Below are 20,402 nucleotides of genomic sequence, written 5' to 3' on the forward strand. Positions count from 1 at the left end.
ATGAGAGAGGACTGGGACTGTAGCTCAGTGGGTAGAGAGTTTGTAGCTCAGGGCAGAGTACTTATAGCTCAATGAGTAGAACACTTAAAGATCATTGGGTAGCGTGCTTCTCATTCATGAGTAGAGTTTCCACCTAGCACACACCAGGCCATGGGCTCATCCCCAGCAGCACATAAACCAGCTGAAATGGTATACACCTGTCATCCCAGCACTTGGGAGATAGAGGAAGGAGGACCAGGAGTTCAGAGTCATCCTTGGCTACATAGTGAATTCAAGACTAGCCTGAGCTATATAACTCACTATCTCAAAGGAGAGAGGGATAGAGGGGTTAGAAATAGGGAGCTATGGAAAGACAGAGATGGAGGGGTACAATCTGTGCAAAGGTCCTGGTGTCACAGAAAGCAAGCACACAAAATGTGAGCCTCTGGGGAGCACAGGGGGGACAGGGGTGATCAGGAGGCCCCACACAGATTTGCCCTGGGGTAGGCAGAAATGGAGTCCAGACCTCCCCCAACCTGGCCTGGTTTTTGGAAGGAGCCTGGGAAAGCAAGGCCAAGAGAGAGTGAGGGAGGGTGAGGTGGCCTGCCCAGGGCCCACAGCCCAGTCAGCCTCCCTGCCCCCTCTGGCAGTCTGCGAAACCCGAAGCGCGGGCGGGCATCATGCCAGGGGGGGAGGGGTGCCAGGCCCGCCCAGCCGGCAGCTGCCAGGCCAGATGGTGCTCATGTGTGCCATGGCTGGCCTGGATTGCCGCCTCCCGCAACCAGGGCCACCCGGCCAGCACCAGCCTGCTACAGAGGCTGTGGGGGGTCTGGTTGGAAATGAGGGGCAGGAAAGTAGGTATGGCAAAATATAGGGGTGCCCACCCCAGGCTGGACAGGTTCTGTTTCCATTCTTTGTTTTATCAGCTCTGGGATGGAACCAACCAGAGCCTTGTCTGTGCCAAGCAAACCCCGCCCCCATCCAGTCACTGGGGATTCTAGGCTGTCACTCTACCCCTAGCCACGCCCCCAGCCCCTCACTGGGGATTCTAGGCTGTCACTCTACCCGATCCACGCCCCCAGCCCCTCACTGGGGATTCTAAGCTGTCACTCTACCCGATCCACGCCCCCAGCCCCTCACTGGGGGATTCTAGGCTGTCACACTACCCACTGGGTCCTGAATGAAAGAGTGTAGTGAAAATCACCCAGTGTTCACTGTGATCCAGTTTGTGCTCTGTGACCTTAGGTGACAGCCTCAACTAAGGATGGACTTGGCCTGAGCCAGCCCTTCTCTGCCCACTGTGCAGTGTGACTCAGGGGAGCCTTGCCCTCTCTAGTCTTTGCCTTTTAGCTTTCCCGCCTATTAAGCAGAAGAGAATTAAAATGGTCAACCACACCCAAGACTGGAATTGCTAATCCTTGAGAAGTACACAGATGGTGCTCAATAAATGCTTGCTCTCTTCCTAGATTCTCTCTCTAGCTTCTGGGGAAGGGATGGAGGAGGTCTAGGTTCATCTATGACACCCAGAGTAGATGAGGGGTAGCTAAGGACACAGGTGTCCAGCGCTTGCGGAGCCCTGTCCTGGCACAGCCCCAGGACCTTGACAGCCAGGTGGGAGGTGTGGGACATGGGGTCCAGACACCAGCTGGCAGAGTATTTATAACGGTCCCAGGAGAGGGACAGGTGGGGTCAGCATCTCTGTGCTGGTCAAGGGTGAGGGCAGAGCCCGGGCCAAGAAGCCCCGGCTCTAGGCCCTGCACCTGCCATGCTGTGTGGCCCTGGGCAGGTGTCTTGACTGTTCTAAGCTGGTGCTCTCCTTCTATAAAATGAGGTTAAAATGGCTCAGGGCTGTGGAGTGTTAAGTCACCACCTGGAGAAGGTGGGATGGGGTCTCCATAATGAAGAAAAAGAGGGGGCTGGGTGTGGTGGCGACTGTTTAATCCCAGCAGAGGCAGAGGCAGGCAGATCTCTGTGAGATGGAGGCCAGCTGTTCTCCACAGGGAGTTCCAGTCCAGTGGGGCTACTCCTCAAAATTTTTAAAAATGTTTGAAAAAGACAATCATAAAGAGAGAAGGAAAATGCAAAGCCTTGCTGTGGCTCCACCCCTGTGTGCTGTGCAGTCTTGGGGAAGTGAATGAACATCTCTGGTCTCTACATTTTCTTTTACATCGGACCGAAGTGTTTCTCCAACTTAGATACAGTGGTTTCTATGGCAACATGTGCTGTCTGAGGGTGGGACTTGTACTCAGACATCACAGGATGTAGGGTCACTCCAGAGATACCAGTGCCCTGGACCCCATGGAGTGACACAGCAATGGGTCTCCCGCACCTGTGTCTTGTCCACCACCCATGGCCCTGGCTCTACAGTTGACGCCCTGGCCCTGTGCCCGGGAGCCAGGGACACTTAGGGGCAGCTGGGGACATGTCTGTCCAACATGTAGACAGCTGCCCAGTGGCCTCTTGCTCCCTGCTGCCTGGCGTGGGTGGGAAATTGCAGGTGGGGTGGCATTTGCTGAGGGTGATACATAGGGCCCCATGGGGACATGGGAAATTGAAACTGATAGGTAAACTGAGGCCCAGGGAAGGGACAGGGCATTGGGCCAGGTGGTCTGGTAGTGTTTAATTTGGTTCTTAGTTTTGGGGTTTGTTCTTTTTTTCTTTTTTTGAGATGAGGTCTCATGTAGCCTAGGCTAACCCTCTAATCCACTTTGAAGCCCAGGATGACCCTGAGGTCTTGATCCTCCTGTCTCAGCCTTCTGAGAGCTAGGGTAGCATCTGGTTTAATGTTTTATTGGGGGGAGTTGTTTTCTTGGTTTTTGAGAGGAAGTCTCACTCTAGAGCCTGGAACTCACAGCAATCCTGCTGCCTCAGCGTCCCAAAGTGTTGGGGTGCCAGGTGTGAACCCTCAATTTAAGGTTTTTGTTTGTTTGTTTGTTTGTTTGTTTTATGGTCTTTTTGTTTTTAAGGTCTCCCTGTAGCAGTCCTGGAACTCACTATGTAAACCAGGCTGTCCTTGAACTCACAGAGATCCACCTGCCTCTGCTTCCTGAGTGCTGGGATTAAAGGCGTGTGTGACCACGCCCGGCAAGTTTAAGGTTTTAAATCCATCTGACCAGGGTTGACAAGCACAGGGAGGGTGGAATAGAACCGCCCCAGGCAGGGATGGGGTTCCAGTGACAAGGTTCTAGAACCTCAAAGACCACCCACCTGCTGGGGCTCAACCACTGAGCAACCAGAGCCAGAGTTCTTAATATCTCCCACTGACCTCGGCATGGTCCTCCAGGTCTAGAACTTTCCACAGTATGTTCTAGGACAGCTGAGCTGAGGAGCCACAGATGATTTAGCCCCCCAACATTTTACCCTGGGATTCCAATTACTGCAGGCTATGGCTTGGAACTCTCTGGAGCCAGGTTCTAGAACATTCCAGCACAATTCTAACATTCTTGAGCAACTTGAATCTTCCACGCCAGATCTTATGGATTCAGAAGGGAGCCTCTAGAATTTCTGAACGGATCTTTTACCCAAACATGTCTTGGTCTTGCCTGTACCTAAGACTTTCTAAGCGTGTGCTGGATCACCGTGGAACCTTCTAGAAATCACTGTGGGCTTCTGCATGCCAAGGCCCACCCTCCTACAGATCTCTCCAGCTGGGTTTTAGAAGCCCTGTGGGTTCTTCGCCTCTGACTGGTGGGCAGATCTGTGGTTGGACTTCCCCACCACCAGACCCTGGATCTCATTGAAAATATCTTTTGAGCTGGGTGTGGTGGCGCATGCCTTTAATCCCAGCACTCGGGAGGCAGAGGCAGGCGGATCTCTCTGAGTTCAAGGCCAGCCTGGTCTAGTGAGTTTCAGGACAGCTGGGGCTACAGGGAGACCCTGTCTCAAAAAGACAAAAAAAAAAAATGCATATATATATATATATGTATTGAGCTGGGCATGCCTTTAATCCCAGCACTCAGGAGGCAGAGGCAGGCAGATCTCTGTGAATTTGAGGTCAGCCTGGTCTACATAGTGAATTCCAGACCAGCTGGGGCTGTAGAGAGACCCTGTCTCAAAGTCAAAAAAAAAATTTTTTTTGATTCATTTATTTATGTGTATGTGTGTTTGGCTGCATGTATGTAAGCGCATCATGTATGTGCAATGCCTGCAGAGGTCAGAAGAGGGTGTCAGATACCCTGGAACTGGAGTTAATGATGGTTGTTAGCTGACATGTGGGTGCTGGGAACCAAACCAGGTCCTCTGCAAGAGCAGCCAGTGCTACTAACTGCTGACCATCTCCCCAGCCTGTATCTCATTTAACTCGGGGGGAGGGGGGAGGCTCTCAGAAAACACTCCCTACAATGGTCTAGGATACCCCTCACCCTGTCGGGTCTGAAAATTTTTGGTGCTGGTGCATGGGTAGCAGGCTTGACTGGATCAAGGAGCACAGATGGGGTTTGAGGGTCATTGGTGGCCATAGATCCATCAAAGATGGGAGAAACATGGGGACTGGGAGCCCCATGTGTCTCTGCCTGGGGGTCTCTCCCCTGTGCTGTCTCTAGTCTGTCTCTTACCCACAACTCCACACTGAGTCTCTCCCTCTCCAGCCTTCTGGCCAGGCCATTCAGGGGTGGCTGAATGGGCCCCTTGTTCCCAGCCACGCCCTTGCCTGGGGTCAGTCTGGGACAAAGCTAAGCAGTAGCCTCTTAAAGGGCCAGCGCTCAAAAGGGGAGGCTGGGTGCTGAGTCCGCCAACACGTACCTGAGATCCTAGGGGTGGGGGGCGGACAGTGCGTACCAAACACCTCAACCCAGTGTCAACAGATTGGGAAACTGCCTGCCTGAAGGAGCATTGTAAGGCGTGGGTTTCCCGCCTTCATTTGTCTTCTCAGGCCTCAGTTTCCCCATATCAATCCAGGGGCTCCCTGTGCCCCATCCCCTGCCCCTGTGGAAAAATTTCTGGGCCCGGAACACAGTTGGTGCCGTTCTTGTTTTGTCTGCGCAATAATTGTACATCTTTTGTTGATTCATGTTGCATTTGCCTGAAATGTGGATGGGCCGGTGACCTCACGTCTTCACTGCCTCAGTTTCCCTGTAGGAAACAGAGTCTTTGAGGAGAGTGGCAACAGCAAAAACCCGCTAATAGAATCTAGAGCAGAAGTTTAAAGGTGGCCAAGTGTGACCTTGAGTGCATTTATTGACCACCTACTGCAACCTCAAGTGCACTTATTCACTACCTACCAGGCCCTATTCACTGCATACCAGGCCCTACTGACAAAGGTGTGTGTGTCTGTGTATGAGACACAGGGACATAGGGACGTCAAGGCCAAGGGTTGAAGCTTCAGAGTTGGGGGCTCAGCCACCTCAAGTGCATCTTTGGGCTGTGCACTCCCCTCTCTGGGCCTCAGTTTCACATTCCGGGTACTGGGAACATGGCCCCATCCATACTAGCTGGAAATTCATTCTTTTTCCTGCTTGCCTGGGGTGCTGCTGGGAGTTTGGGGTGTGACCCAGGTGAGAACTAACCCAGGGGGACTTGTACCCCAGCTGCGCCCTCTGGCTCTCTCAGGTGGCATGGGGGGACCCAGGCCTGCTGCACACAGCCTGGCTGGGTCCCTGCCTGATGAGCAGGCTGCTCCTGCTTCCTTATGTAAGTGGGTTATGCAAGGACAGCAGCCCAATTACATAAGAGAGGCAGGCCAGGCTGGCGGCGGGGGAGGGTCTTAAAGGGGCCACATCCCTGTTCCATGTACCCCCCCCCCAGTTATTATTACGCCACTGTTGGCCGTGTTCCCTGTACATTTTCTCTGCCATCAGGCAACAGTTCCATGTGACAGTCCAGTGGCCTTCCTCAGCCTCAGTTTCCCCCTCAAGCCTCATAAAGCCGTGATCTGCGAAGAAGTTAAGACAGGTTCCAAGCCAGGACACTTAGTCTGTGCTCCCCCCACCCCACACCCCCCTCCAGTATCCCTGCCAGTGTGAAAGCAGTATTTATTAAGCACCTACTGTGTACCAGGCCCCAAGGACCCAGCCATGAGTGGCAGAGATATGAGGACAGAGCTTAGGGGCTCCACAGAGGCAACAGTGAAGAGAGCCAAGGAGAAGGGGCTGGATATGTCGGGACCATTGGAGGACTGTGTGCCGTGCTGAGCTCAGGGGGACCAGAGAGTGAAGAACTAGGGAACAACTCAACTGCGCAAAGCCTCAGGGCAGAGGACACGGCCATGCAAAGGTCCTGGGGCAGAATGGAGCCAACAAGAAGGGCACTGTGGCTGGCACAGGGAGAGCAAGGAGCAGAGCGGGAGGAGGGAGGCAGAGAGGAGGGGGCAGGACCCGCAGAGCCCCGTAGGCTGCTGGGAGGACATGGGCTTTGATGCTCAGGGAGGTGGGAACTATGGAGAGCTGTGGGCAGAGGAAGGAGCTGCTGGTGCTCACAGGCTGTGGGGAGGACAGTCTCGGGGTCAGGGTTGGGACCATATGGATGGGGTCACCTACAGGTGGGTGCCTCTTTTTCCGGGGTCCTGTGGGTCTTGCCTGTGGTGAGCACTCCCCTCTGTGCAGCAACATAACACTTTTCGGGGCTCGTGGTAACACAGCACCTTACTGTCAGCTCAGAGCACCAGGCTGGCTGGGAGCTGGGACTTGAGCTCTGGTGCCCAGGAGGTCTCAGGGTCCCTGACCCCGACCCAGCTCCACTAGTGGAAGGATTTTCTCCTATCTTCCTGCCTGCTGGGGAGCTCCAGGCAACCCCAGCAGGTCTTACATCCCAGTTTTGTCCTCCGTACAATTGAATAATCTATGGTGTCAATAGATGACCAGAATACAGTTGGTGCTGACTTGGTGCTTAGCAGCAAGACAGGGAAGGATGGACCTATAACACAGCAGGTTGGATCACAGGGGAGAGGTAAACACAGTTTTTGGTCCCTGTGGAAAGAAGTCACAGGCTGCTGTGGGTTAGAAAAATTCCTGGAGAAAAGATACCTGAACTGGTGTGGTTACATCATCTCAGTGGCTGTGAGGGCTGGGGAAACTGAGGCCCAAAAGAACCAGTACCTTAGTGAGGGGTAACCCAGGATTCCCCAGTGACAGGCTAGGGAGGTGGCTCAGGGTAGAGTGACAGCCTAGAGTCCCCAGTGAGGGGCTGGGGGCGTGGCTCAGCAGACTCCTAGTGGTCCCCTGAGGCCCCAGCTGCAGTGTTCAGTTCAGGTTGTCACTAGGGACCAAGGTGGGCGAAGCTTGTCTGGCTGCCCTGCCCCTTGTCTGCTGTCATAAATCACTCCTGTTACCCTAAGTTGATGCAGCCACGCAAGTCCTCAGCTCCTATCAGCCTCCTGAATCCCCAGCCTTCCTCAGATTCTGTTATCCTAACAGCATTTATCTTGTGCCTGTTGTATGCCCACCTATAACCGAAAACCCCTGCAACAGCCTGCATTGAGCACTTATGTGTCAGGCTCTGCTGAATACTGCATGTACTAATCGTCACGCAGCATCTATTGAGTGCCTACTCTGTGTGCGTACTTCCTGAGCACCAACTATGTACCGAGCTCTGGAAAGATGGGGGAGTCATGAGAGGGCAGGGGAAGAAGGGGGACAAAGCTGCCTTGAAATGTCATGTGGTGACACTGGTGAGTGTGGACTTTCTCATTACACAGACAAGGGTTCAGAGACAGGCCCGAGGTCACACGGTGCCTGCTGGTGTTGGAGGGCCACGTGGCCTTGTGTGTGTTGGGGACATGACAAGGCAGGGGAAGTGGCCAGGGACCCCATCCCATGGCTTCAGGTGTCCTCTGGCTCTGTCCACCCTCCAGCCACTGGCTACATTCCTGAAACTCTCCTCTGGTAACAGGGTGGCGGGGAAGCCAGGAATTCACTCGAATGTAAACAGAGAGTTATTTTCAGCCCTTTCCCGGGGCTGGCGAGGGTGACACATTTGACTTTGGAGAGGACCGAGGTGCATCTGGTATTTTTAACTTCTCTCTCACGGCCCAGGAGCCCACCTGGCACCGGCCCCTGCTTGGTGCCAACTGTTTACCCCATGGAGAGGGGGGCTATGGGACCCAGGCAGCCATTCTCATCCACCCCACCTGGAGAAGGGTCATCCCGTGTCCCTGGCCATCACCTGCTAGTTCTTCCAAGCCACAAAATGGCCGCCCGGGCCACAGAACCATCTGGAACCCAGAGGAAATGGCCGCCCAGGGGATGATGTCATGGGTGGTTTGGCATCTCCACCAACCGTGGCATGCTGGGACCCTGAAGTCACCTCCCTGGACAGATGTCCCCAGGGTGTCCAGACCAAGTGTCCCCAAGGGGGGTCCCTGGCCTCGGCCACCAAGGACACAAAGGACACGTGGCCTGGTCGGGTCAGGGGACAAGGGTGGACGTGGCCAGGATTCAGGCCCAGTGGTTCTGAGCTAGATGGAGTGACCCACAGAGGCCGGGGATGCCTGGCTGGGAAGCAATGCACAGGTTGGCGCGGGGCCCAGCCGGAGGGAGCTGGAAAGCATGGGCCAGACTCACAAGGCAGGGACGGGACAGACAGATGGACCCAGCTGCCACCCCCGCCTCAGCCACGTGTCCTCCCCTGTCCCCAGGGTGGCGAGCCTGTCTGGACTGTCGATTTTCCCTTTTTAATTTATCCAAACAGCCTGCGGAGGAGCAGGAGTTTGAAATCTGTCCAAACCAAGACAGAGGCTCAGAGACAAAACAGATTCCCTGAAGTCACACAGCATTGACCAGATGGCCAGGAGGCTGGATGACTGCTTTTCTGTTTTGTGGGTTGAGGGTGTGTGAGATCTGGAACCTTTGGAAGAGGGGGTGTCCCCAAAGAGTCCTCGAAGCATATGAGGGAAGGCCACCTTCAGTCTCGCCAGCAGTCTTCCCTTCCCGCTGTGTGTCAAGGGATTGCAGGGAAGCTGTCCACAGTTCCGACCTCACAGGGTCCACCTGTGAATCTGTGTTGTTTCTGGGGCCCTAAGCAGAGGCCTATGTGTATACAGCAGGGGCTTAATGTGTGGGGAAGGAACAGATCCAGACTTTTTCTTATGCTAGGCTCCCTCAGATACCAGCACAGGGTGGGGCAGAGGATCAGGACCACAGAGCAAGTTGGAACAGAACTGGATGTGCAAGGGTAGAGACGTGTGGGCACAGAGAAACAGGAGGGGATTTCCAAGCTTCGTGAGCCTGGGCCACGGCACACAGGGAGAGATGGAGCCCCAGGCAGAGGACAGAGCTGTGCAAAGTTCCTGAGGCAGAGGACACGGCTGTGCAAAGGTCCAGGGGCAGCGGACACGGCTGTGCAAAAGGTCCAGGGGCGGAGGACACAGCTGTGCAAAGGTCCAGGGGCAGAGGACATGGCTGTGCAAAGGTCCAGGGGCAGCAGACATGGCTGTGCAAAGGTCCAGGGGCAGCGGACACGGCTGTGCAAAAGGTCCAGGGGCAGAGGACATGGCTGTGCAAAAGGTCTTAGGGAAGGATGGACCTGGTGTCTTGGAGGAGCAGCCAGGAGACCTGTATGTCTGCAGCAGAGGGATCAAGGGGCGGATAGGGAGGACCAGACAGGGCCCTGTGGGCTACAGGGAGGACAACTCTGGCTTTGACCCTGAGGGAGGAGGGAGTTAAGGTGGAACCCTGGTGGCTGGTGTCTAAATGTGGCTGCGGAGCCTGGAATTCCAGGTCCTGGCTTTGCGGCCGCCTCTCGAAGCCGACGTGGCAAAAGACAAACTTGGCAGCAGCCCTGTAGCAAACGGGGCCAAAGCCACGGCCCTGCTGGAAGCCAGGGCCTCCCGGGCCCCAAGATGCATGTGCGGCGGGGCTGGGTGGAAACTCTAGACTCCCCTTCTCCCGCCAAGTTTTAAATAAGTGGAATGATGGTTTCTGGCAAGTTCCGCTTCCTCCGTCTGAGACACGAGTTAGGTATGCCTGGCTGTCCAGAGCCACAGACAGAAGGTTTTTTTTTAATTGCGGTAACATACAGAGCCTGAAACTGACCGTTCTTAGTGTGCAGAGCCCTGCTCATTCACACGGCTGCGTGACCCCGCCGGTCAACTACAGAACTTTCTACCTTCCCATGAGCAGTCACCCATCCCCCCAAGCCCTCATGAGTCCACTTCCTGTCTCTGGATTTGCCTGTTCTGGACATTTCCTGTCATGGAACCCCTCCACCACGTGGGCTTTGTGTTTGGGTCTGTCACTGATCCTGAAATCCTCTAGGTCTCTCTGTGCTGTGGTATATGTATAGCCTCATTCCTTTCCTGGCTGAGTAATACTCCACTTAGTACGTTGTTCCTTCCTGGCTGGTGTGAATTGTGGTGTGTATCCCTACTTTCAAATATCTGGGGCACTACCTGAATGGAGTCGATGGGTCATATGGCCATCTTTCATGGTCCTTATCACATCTGAAACCTCTGCCCCAGGACTGTTCCACAGCCGTGTCCTCTGCCCCGGGACCTTTGCACAGCTGTCTTTTACCCTGGGAGCTTTGCTCTCCCTGTGGCTTTTGACAGGCTGTATTCTGTGTGGACCGTGTTCTGCATAGACCCCTTTCCCCCATCCCCTTCACACTACCGTTACACATGCCCCCAAAGCCTTCTCTGTCCCTTCAGCCAGATTCCTGCCCTAGGAGAAAGGGGGGCTCTGAGAATTCAGGCTGCCCTGTGTACGCTGCTCCATCCTGATTCTTGGACATTTTCTCAGTTATCACTAAACACCTGTCCAGGCCTCTGCCCTCCAAACAGCATAAGCTGAGTCTCTGGGATGAAGGGAAATGTCATCCCTGAGGAGGAAGGGCGTGGTCAGCGGCTGCTGGGCCTTTGTCCTGCACTGACCAAACCCCGACTCATGGCCACAGACAGGATAGAACAGTTTGTACTGTCCGTTCGTGGCACCCAGCTGAATTGCTATTGTAGCTCTGACCGTGTTTGTTTGAACAGGGCTGGAAGGAGGGGTGACATTCCTGAAGGCACATGAGCACCATGGGAACCTGGGAAGTTGGGCTGTTGACGGTGGTGTCCCCCACAGATCCACCTGCTGCTGGGCGGCACAGTCTCACTTTTACTAGAATGAGCATGGTTGTCTTTGCCCCATGGAGCTTAAAGGGCTTTGTGTGTTTCTCTGGAGAAGAGATGTTGGGAGAGGGAGAGCAAGGGGACTAGAGACAGAGGGCTTAGGTCCGCGTGTTCTAGGCAGAGGCACAGACCTGCAAAGTTCTAGGGCAGGATGAACCCTGTTGTGTTGCAGGATTATGGCTCAGTGGTAGAGCCTATGCCTAGAATCCCCAGTGAGGGGCTGAGGGCGTGGCTCGGGGTAGAGTGACAGCCTAGGATCCCCCATGAGGGGCTGGGGGCGTGGCTTGGGGTAGAGTGACAGCCTAGAGCCCCTCAGAGAGGGAACACTGGCACCAGTGCTGGTTCCCAACAGAGGTTGTCCACACGTGGCTAACGGTGGTCCACTCCTGCAGGGCATTTCCTGGGCTGATAGAGCCAATCGGAGAGTGCCTGTGCCCATGCACTGTTCCCCTGTGTGGGCAAACTAAGGCACAGGGTCTAGCCTGGGCTGCTTAGAGCATCCTGTGTTCCTTGCCTGTGGAGACACAGATGTCGACAGCTCCATGTGTGCTCAATGCATGACTGCTGGCTGTATCATTTTGAGGAAACTGAGGCCTGCAGCGCTCAGAGCCAGGTCTGGGCTCAGCAGCCACAAGGCAGGTCCACTGCAATGTGGACACACAGGCCTGCCTTGTCCCAGCCCTGGACCCTGTGCACCTTGCAGCCGGGCCCAGTGCTGACATCAGCGTCTGTCAGCCTCCCACAGGCGCTGTCTGCAGAGGAAGGAATTATTTTTAGATAAAATGGAGGGCAAATGCTGGAGAGGGGAGCCCCCAGTCTGGCTGACTGGCCTGTTATCCCAGCACCCAGGAGGTAGAGGCCAGAGGATCAGGAGCTCAGGGTCATCCTTGGCTACATAAGGAGTTGCGGGCCAGCCTGGGCCAAATGAGACGCGAGAAAGGGGGGGGGACCAAGACCAAGGTCTCCATAAGTGGGTGTCAGGCCCCATCCTCCTCATCCTCAGTTTCCCCACCTGTAACATGGGCAGGATGAGGAGGAACTGGTAGCTTTATCCTCATTTCACACACACAAGGCACAGAGAAGGCAAGTCACTTACCCAAAGCCACACAGCACAAGAGCAGCAGAGCTGGGACTTGAACCCAGATCCATTAAGACTCAAGGTGCCCGAGTTCTCACTAAGCTTGGTGAGGCCACACCTCACGCTGGTGTTTCAGGGCCCACAGGTAGTAGACACAGAACAGCCCAGTCAATTGGACACCTAACGCACAGTACACCTTTGGGTTTGTAGGATGAGTGTCAAGCAGATGCCTCATCTGCATTTGGACCTATGTCGCCATGTCACCAACTCTCTTGTCCTCTCTTTGCAGACACAGAGCAGAGCAACAGTCCCCGGACAGGGATGGGCTCCGATCAGGAGGACAGCAAACCCATCACTTTGGGTAAGTGCATGAGGCTGGAAGACAGGCAGGACCAGCCGTTGGCTGGTATGGGCTGGTATATACATATCATTTGCTGAGCTGGGAGTATAGGGGTGGGGAGGGTCAGAAAGCTGAGGCAGGAGGATTGGATTCAAGGGCAGCCTGGGAAACTTAGTGAGACTCTGCCTCAAAAGTACACAGAGGCTGGGGGCGTGGCTCAGGGTAGAGTGACAGCCTAGAATCCCCAGTGAGGGGCTGGGGGCGTGGCTCGGGGTAGAGTGACAGCCTAGAATCCCCAGTGAGGAGGGGCTGGGGGCGTGGCTCAGGGTAGAGTGACAGCCTAGAGTCCCCAGTGAGGGGCTGGGGGCGTGGCTCAGGGTAGAGTGACAGCCTAGAGACCCTAGTGAGGGGGCTTAAGCAGACAAAGAGCCTGGCCATAAGAAGAAGAAGGAGGACTAGGAAGGGAAGGAAGGAAGAAGGAAAAGCTGTTCCAGGTCGGCCTCCTTGCCCTGGTTGGAGGCACAGACACAGGCATCCAGGCGTGGCTCGTGGTCCGCGGCTCCTCCCTCACTGGGTGCCTCTCATCCTCAGCCTGTGACCTGGTGTCCTCCCTTTAGGCAGATGTTAGTGGCAGGCCTGGCCAGCAGGGCCCGGGGAGGAATCTCAGGGAGTCCCCCACCCCAGACGGCTGCAGGGCCTGGGCGCAAACAGGAAATCCCAGTGGGAGGGACGGAGGGCGGAGGGGCTCCCCGCCACCAGCTGGCCAGCTGGGTCAGCAGGAAACGCTCTGGCCACTTCCCCTGGACACTGGAGGGCCGCCGCCCTGCCCTTCTAGACATCTCACATCCCTGAGTGTCCTGGCTCAGGAACAGGCTCGCAGCCGTTGCTCACTGATGCGTGTAGGGGAAGCCCTTGGGGCGAGGCAGCTGGGGACCTGGACCTATGGTGACGGCTGCCCGTCCCGTGCTGCCCCCTGAGGGCCAGCAGAGAAACTGTTCCCCACACCAGTCCAGCCCAGAGCTGCCTGTCTGTCCCACCTCTGCTCTGCTGTCGCTCCCCAGCAGCCCTTTTCTGTTCCACCCGGTGGGTTTCCATGTCCACCCCCAGGGCCTTTGTGCTGGCTGTTCCATCGTGTTTTTCCAGTGTACCAGCCAATGACACTAAATACATTCTACTTCCAGAACCTTCCATCACCCCCAAAGGGCCCTCTCCCACCCCATGAACTGTCATGCCATTTCCCCTCCAGGCCCTGGTGCTCATGAACCTGCTTCCTGTCTCTGTATTCCTCTGCTCTCACCATTTCCTGTCATAGAGTCCCACACTCTTTTGTGTTTGGGTCACTCACTAAGCTTGATGTCCCTGGGGGTCCCTTTATGCTGTTCTGTTTCAAAGTCTCCACCTCCATCTTGTTCAGGGCTGTGTGATACTTCAGTGTGTGAACTGTCCCACTGTCTCCCCACCACCATGTCAGTGCCCAGCTAGACCTATAAGGTCCAGGGGCTCTGCCAACACTTGTGTGGACAGATTTCCCCCAGTGAGGGCCCCTGGGACAGAACAGAGTTGTCCTTGGCTGTCTGAGGTTTTGTCTTAGGGTTGGCCTCAGTTCCACACCCATAAAATGGTCTGCATCCCCACAGCCTAGAGAGGTGGGTTCCCTGCCCCAGGGCACTGGGGAGACAAGGTTCTGGGGACTCCAGGACTCTGTAGCCTGTGACCTTCCACACTCTGTCTGGTGAGGCCCATACTCTGCTCTGGGTGCTGGAGGGGGAACCACAGTCCTGGCAGACTGGCATGCTTCCTCATGGAGAGCCTCCAGGCTGAAGGAGAAAAGAGCAAGAATCAGTGTCAGGGGGAGAGATGCACAGCCAGCCAGCAGGATCCTCCCAAGAGGTCCCTATCTCCCCAACTTTTATATCTGGGAACATCAAGGCTCAGGGAGAGACAATAACTTGCCCAAAGACACACAGTAAGGAAGCTTCAGTGGAGATTCGAACCAGACCCAGCCACCAGCAAGTGTCACATGCCACTGTGCATGGCATGTTGGGGCTGGAGAGGTGTCACGCTGGGCCACAGGGGACTTCCCTGTCCACTGGTGGATGTTGTGACACCCCCCCCCGGCTCCAGCCAGGTCCAGATGCTCAGGGGGTGCCAGGTAGCGAGGTTGGGGACAGCAGCTCAGCACCCTGCTGACTCCAACTCTGCCCTCCATCCAGACTCCACCGACTTCCAGGAGAGCTTCGTCACCTCGGGCGTGTTCAGCGTCACGGAGCTGATCCAGGTGTCCCGGAGTGAGTGTCCCAGGGCCAGAGGCACTCAGGGGAGGACACTGCCACCCCAGGCCTGGGAGGGAAGTGTCCCACCCTTCCCAAGTCCGCAGGGCTCGGGTGCCCCATGCCCCACCCCTCCCAACACCCCTACCCTTCAGAGCCTCACACCCCCCCTTGTCCACCACCCTCCTCAGCTCCTGTGGTCACAGGAACCGGACCCAACTTCTCTCTGGGAGAGCTGCAGGGCCACCTGGCCTACGATCTGAACCCGGCCAGCACGAGCATGAGGAGAACCCTACCTAGCACCTCTTCCAGCGGGTAGGTGCCCGCTGCTCGCCGCGGAACACCCATTAATACCTGGGCTCATAAACTTCTATTCCTCCTTCAAAACCCAAGCCATGGTGCCCCTTCCCCCGGCCCTGATAGCCACAAGCTCAGCCCCAAGCGCTGGATCCCCTGAAAAGGCAGGCACAGGTTCTTCCCAGAAATGCATAGGACCGTGAGTCACATGGCGTGCCTCAGTTTTCCCATATGTAAAATGGGTCATAACCCTGGGTTTTAGATTCCACCCTTCTAGGTCAAGGTCAGTCACAGACTGACCTAGGTGTCCAGTCCAAACACTGACTGAACCTCAGTGGGTCCCTTGATATCACCTCCTTCGCCCCTCCCCTTATGAGCCGGAAGTCAGCCCATGTCGCCATGGTAACTGGCCTCTTTCCCCCCTACCCTCACTCCTTAGGAGCAAGCGGCACAAATCGGGCTCCATGGAGGAGGACGTGGACACGAGCCCCGGCGGCGACTACTACACCTCGCCCAGCTCTCCCACGAGTAGCAGCCGCAACTGGACGGAGGATATGGAAGGAGGTAGGGCCTGGAGGCGGGGGAAGCCAAGAGACAGTCATCGAGACCACAAATCCCAGCGGCCTTTGCGCGAGAGCCAGGGGCAAGAGCTCCGCCTAGTATCGCAGTGCCTCCTGGGAATTGTAGTCTTTCTGCGGGTTACTGCTACCTAAACTACAAACCCCAGCAGGTGCTGCTTGGGCGCCGTGGTTTAAAAGCCGACCCAGAGTCGCCGGGCGTCCTGGCAGTTGTAGTCTCGCTGTATTTGAGTGTTTGGGAGTTAAGTCCGGACACAACATGTTAGTGTACCTCTTTGGTTCCGCCTACCAGATTCTCCTATTCCCACCTGACTCGGGTGTCTTCCCTAGAATCCATCATTAGGGACCCTGCTTGTCCTCTTCTGTACTTGAGGGGGGTCAGGAAAGGGTGTGGAAGGTGGCCTGTGGGTTCTAGCACCCCAGATCTTAGAGCCATATGTAGTCCTGGGGGGTTCACCCCATTGGGGCACCAGCAGAGTCCAACTGGTTAGGTACTTTCTAGGTCCCCCCATCCACTGGAGCCTCAGTTTCCCCATTTGTACAATAGAGATGGTCACTACTGAAAGATCCTTCTAGAAGCATAGCAAGCCCCCTCCCAAAGGGTAAATTCAGTTGTTGGTGAGACCCAGGTGCAAATCCCAGCTGTGTATGGTATGTGATGTCAGGCAGGTGAAGCCATCTCTCTGATCTTGATTTGTGTCCAAGATGGGGTCAGGAGAAGCACTCTATCTCTGACATCTTTCATATGGGAAGTGATGGGAGACAGATGAACATAGGTTTACTTGTGTCTTCATGAAATTCCTGTGGCTTTGACAAGGATCTGGTCCCAGCTACCTGCCGATCATGGTGTGGGGTGTCAAGGCAGGGACCCCCCTACTCAGTGCACTTGTTTCTGTGTTCTGGGCTTGGGCTGATGTGTTCTTGTTACCTTGCTTGGGTCAGCTTTGAGTTCCTATGCCTGTGGTTGCTGGAGAGTAGACAGGGCTCCTCCTTAATCAGCTCAGTGGCCTTAATAAGATGCGAATCAGGGACCTGTCTAGACAAGAAGGGGGAGGGGAGCAAGAAAGCCACTTGTCCCCAGGGGATCCTGTAACTACCAAGCCTGGGGGTGCCCACACAGACCCCAGCAGTTACCATGACAGGCTGAGCACACTCCCCCTCCTAACTGAGCTGGCTCTCATGTGCCCTGTCTCCAAAGGCCCTGGAGGAGTCCGTGAGGAGCTATGAGAGCCATGGGTGCTGTTTCTTGGAGTCTGCCCTCGGTCCCCCCAGCCTGTGTCCTCTGTGTCACCTGTTCAGCCCCCGTGTGTGTCCTCATGGGAGACAGGTGTCTGTTTGTCCCTAGGCCCCGGCCACCCCACCTATGAAATGTAGAATGCTAATGGCAGAAGGGGTGACTGCCAGGTGTGATCACACATACCCATCACCCCAGCACTCAGGAGGCTGAGGTAGGGGGATTGTTGTAAGTTGGAGGTTAGCCTGAGCCATATAGTTCTGGGCCAGCCTGCAAGGCCAGCACCCCAAACCCTGCATGTAGCTCCAAGCAGGGGACCCTGCCCTGTAGGGGCCTTCGAGACCCTATATGTCAGAGGCTCACTCCTATTCATGGCTGTGTAGTACTCCAGTGTGTGTCAGAGCCTCACTCCTATTCATGGCTGAGCAGTATTCTACTCTCCCACCACAGCAGTCAACCTCATCCCCTCCCCAGCCCTGTCCCTGATAACCTTGAGCTTCTGGTGGATGTGGGTGGCATGGCTCACTGCTCCTCAGAGACCTGAGATTCCAGTCTTTCCCCCACAGGCATCTCATCCCCTGTCAAAAAGACAGAAATGGACAAGTCTCCGTTCAACAGCCCATCCCCCCAGGACTCACCCCGGCTCTCAAGCTTCACCCAGCACCACAGGCCGGTCATCGCAGTGCACAGTGGTGAGTGCCCAGCAGCCCCGGGCAGGGAGGAAGAACTGCACCTCTGATGGGAGACCCTGCCATGGCCAGGGAAGTCCTGCCAGCCAGATATCTGACCCTGGGTCCTATTGCTGTAGCCTTCCAGCCAGGAAAAAACTACTTAGTGTACAGTGGTGAAGATGGCCTGTCCCAGGGTGAGATAAACTGGGGAGTTCCCAACATCATCCTGATCACCCTGTTAAACAGTGAGGGCCAGGAGTCAGCAGACTGCAGCCCTCCAGTTGTTTGTTCATATGAATAAAGTTTTATTGGCACACAGCCCCCAGCCAGCCACTTCATTATCACTCTGTCTGCTTCAAACTAAATTGGCCATATTGAATGACCAAAGAGGCCCTGTGACCAGCAGAGCCACCCATATGTACCATCAGCTCAGGGGCTAGGAAGGGACGAGAGTGGTAGCTGCAGAAAGGTGACATTCTGGAAGTTACTTTGCAAATATGGCATTGGAGTACTACTCAGTCATGATCAAGAGCAAGGCTCTGACACACACTAGAGTACTACATAACCATGAATAGGAGTGAAGCTCCAACACACCCCACAATGTAGAGAGACTTCAGGGACACTGCAGTCAGTGAGTGACCCAGACACCACTGTTGTAGAACTCCGCAACAGGAACTTTCCAAAACAGGAGAATCCAGAGACAGGAAGTGAATGAGTGGGGGCTAGGAGGCCACTGGGTGGTCAGTCAGAAGCATAACTAAGAAAATACTGAAAATGTTGCCGGCATGGTGGTGCATAACTTTAATCCCAGCACTCGGGAGGCAGAGGCAGGCGGATCTCTGTGAGTTCAAGGCCAGCCTGGTCTACATAGTGAGTTCCAGGACAGCTGGGGCTACAGGGAGATACTGTCTCAAAAAGACAGAAAAAAAAAAAAAAAAAAAAAAGTTCACTATGGAACTAAAAAGGTGGTTTAGGGTCCTTTTTCTCTGTCTCAACTCTGCTTCAGTCAAACCCCCCCCCAAAAAAAAAAAAGAAAAGAAAAAAAAGAAAATACTGAAAATTATCAAATTGTACACTTTTTTTTTTTTATCAGACAGGGTTTTATGCTGCAGCTCAGGCTGACCTCAAACACATAGCAATCCTCCTGCCTCAGCCTTCCAAGTGCCAGGATGACAGGCATGTATCACCATGACTAGTTTATGCATTATTGGGGATGGAACCCAGGACTTTGCATATGCCAGGTGACCACTGTACCAACTGAGCTACAAGCACTTTACCCATTGAGCCCAGCCCCAGGCCCTGTATTTTGATTTATTTAAATTTTGCTATCTGATGTCTTTGTGGAAAGAGCTTGCTGGTGCTCAGGGCTACAGTTGCGTGACTCCCGGCTCTGCTGTTCTGTTCTGTGTGAGGCTTGAGTTGCAGATCCTCTGATGGCCTCAGAGAAGTAGGAACAAGTACTCAGACTGGTAGTGCACAGCTGTCATCACAGCGCTCAGGAGGTGGAGGCAGGAGGATCAGGAATTCAGGGTCAGCCTGGGCTATGTGAGACCCTGTGTAAAACAAAAAGCCAAACCGTTCTGGTTTTCAGATGGGAGCCACACCCCTGATCATGCAATGAGGTATTTGCGTCACACAGGCCTCCTGACCACGACCCCTCGCTCTGTCTGTCTGCAGGAATCGCCCGGAGTCCCCACCCATCCTCAGCTCTCCATTTCCCTACCACATCCATCCTGCCCCAAACAGCCTCTACCTACTTTCCGCACACGGCCATCCGGTACCCACCGCATCTCAATCCCCAGGACCCACTCAAAGATCTCGTCTCACTGGCCTGTGACCCAGCCAGCCAGCAGCCCGGACCGGTGAGTGTGATAGACACATAGCTTCACATGGCCTCATGCAGCCCAGTGGCTGTAGGGAATCCGCACATAGAAATCCAATCTTCATAAGTGCCCCCACCAAGCAAAGTAACCAGAGTTGGTTCAAACTGGTTTGTGCCAAAAACAAAATGTGTTTGGAGTTTAGAGCACTCAGGAGGCTGAGGCAGGAGGATGGCCACGAGTTTGAGGTCAGCCTAGACTACAGAGCAAAGCCCTGTCTGAAGACCAACTCTGCAGGAGAAAAAGTGTTTGGGTTTGAATCTTTGGGGGAGAATTAGGGAAATAACGTGAGTGTTCAGCACAGTGAGTCACTGCCGGAAAGGAACTGTGTGCGCAGACGGCTTGAGGAGGTGGTGTGAGACCCCAACGGTGCTGGGCTTTCAGGTGACACCTCTGAGCAGGTGTTCCCAGGAGGACAGTCCTAGGTCCCCCTCCCCACAGCCCGTCTCCCACCCAGTGTGTCTTCCCAAATCCAAACTGAACCTGATGAGCCAGGGAGCCACAAGAATATGGTCCCCAGGAGCTGGAGAGCTGGCTCAGTGTTTAAGAGCACTGGCTACTCTTGCAGAGGACCCAGATTCAGTTCCCAGCATCCACATGCTGGCTAACAACCATCCATAACTCCAGTTCCAGGTGATCTGATGCCCTCTTCTAGCCTCTGACAGCATTGTACTACACAGGTGCACTTAACACACATGCAGACAATACACTCATACACATAAAATAAAAATAATAAATAAAATATTTTTTTAAAAAGAATACAGCCCCCAGCTGGGCATGGTGGCGCACACCTTTAATCCCAGCACTCGGGAGGCAGAGGCAGGCGGATCTCTGTGAGTTCAAGGCCAGCCTGGTCTACATAGTGAGTTCCAGGACAGCTGGGGCTACAGGGAGACCCTGTCTCAAAAAGACCAAAAAAAAAAAAAAAGAAGAAAAAAAAAGAATACAGCCCCCAAACCAGCCCTGGGTTTAAATATTGCTTCCCCCAGAGCTCACATCCTGTGTGACTACAGACAAATGCCTTTGCCTCTCTG

The 20,402-nt window shown here is 54.8% G+C and overlaps 1 protein-coding gene across 3 annotated transcripts in view; it reads left to right on the plus strand.

The window, feature by feature from the left end:
- Positions 1-20,402, plus strand: part of Nfic (nuclear factor I C) — a 39,779-nt gene that overhangs the window by 13,045 nt on the left and 6,332 nt on the right. For all 3 annotated transcript variants that reach the window (XM_008837025.3, XM_008837024.3, XM_008837026.3), the window contains exons 3-8: positions 12,388-12,459; positions 14,652-14,726; positions 14,900-15,023; positions 15,445-15,569; positions 17,384-17,509; positions 19,166-19,350. In XM_008837025.3, coding sequence (XP_008835247.1) covers positions 12,388-12,459; positions 14,652-14,726; positions 14,900-15,023; positions 15,445-15,569; positions 17,384-17,509; positions 19,166-19,350 — 707 coding nt within the window. The remainder of the gene's footprint in view (positions 1-12,387; positions 12,460-14,651; positions 14,727-14,899; positions 15,024-15,444; positions 15,570-17,383; positions 17,510-19,165; positions 19,351-20,402) is intronic.

Source organism: Nannospalax galili, unplaced genomic scaffold (assembly GCF_000622305.1).
Source record: "Nannospalax galili isolate Female #2095 unplaced genomic scaffold, S.galili_v1.0 scaffold77, whole genome shotgun sequence".
In the NCBI taxonomy this organism is placed as follows: domain Eukaryota; kingdom Metazoa; phylum Chordata; class Mammalia; order Rodentia; family Spalacidae; genus Nannospalax; species Nannospalax galili.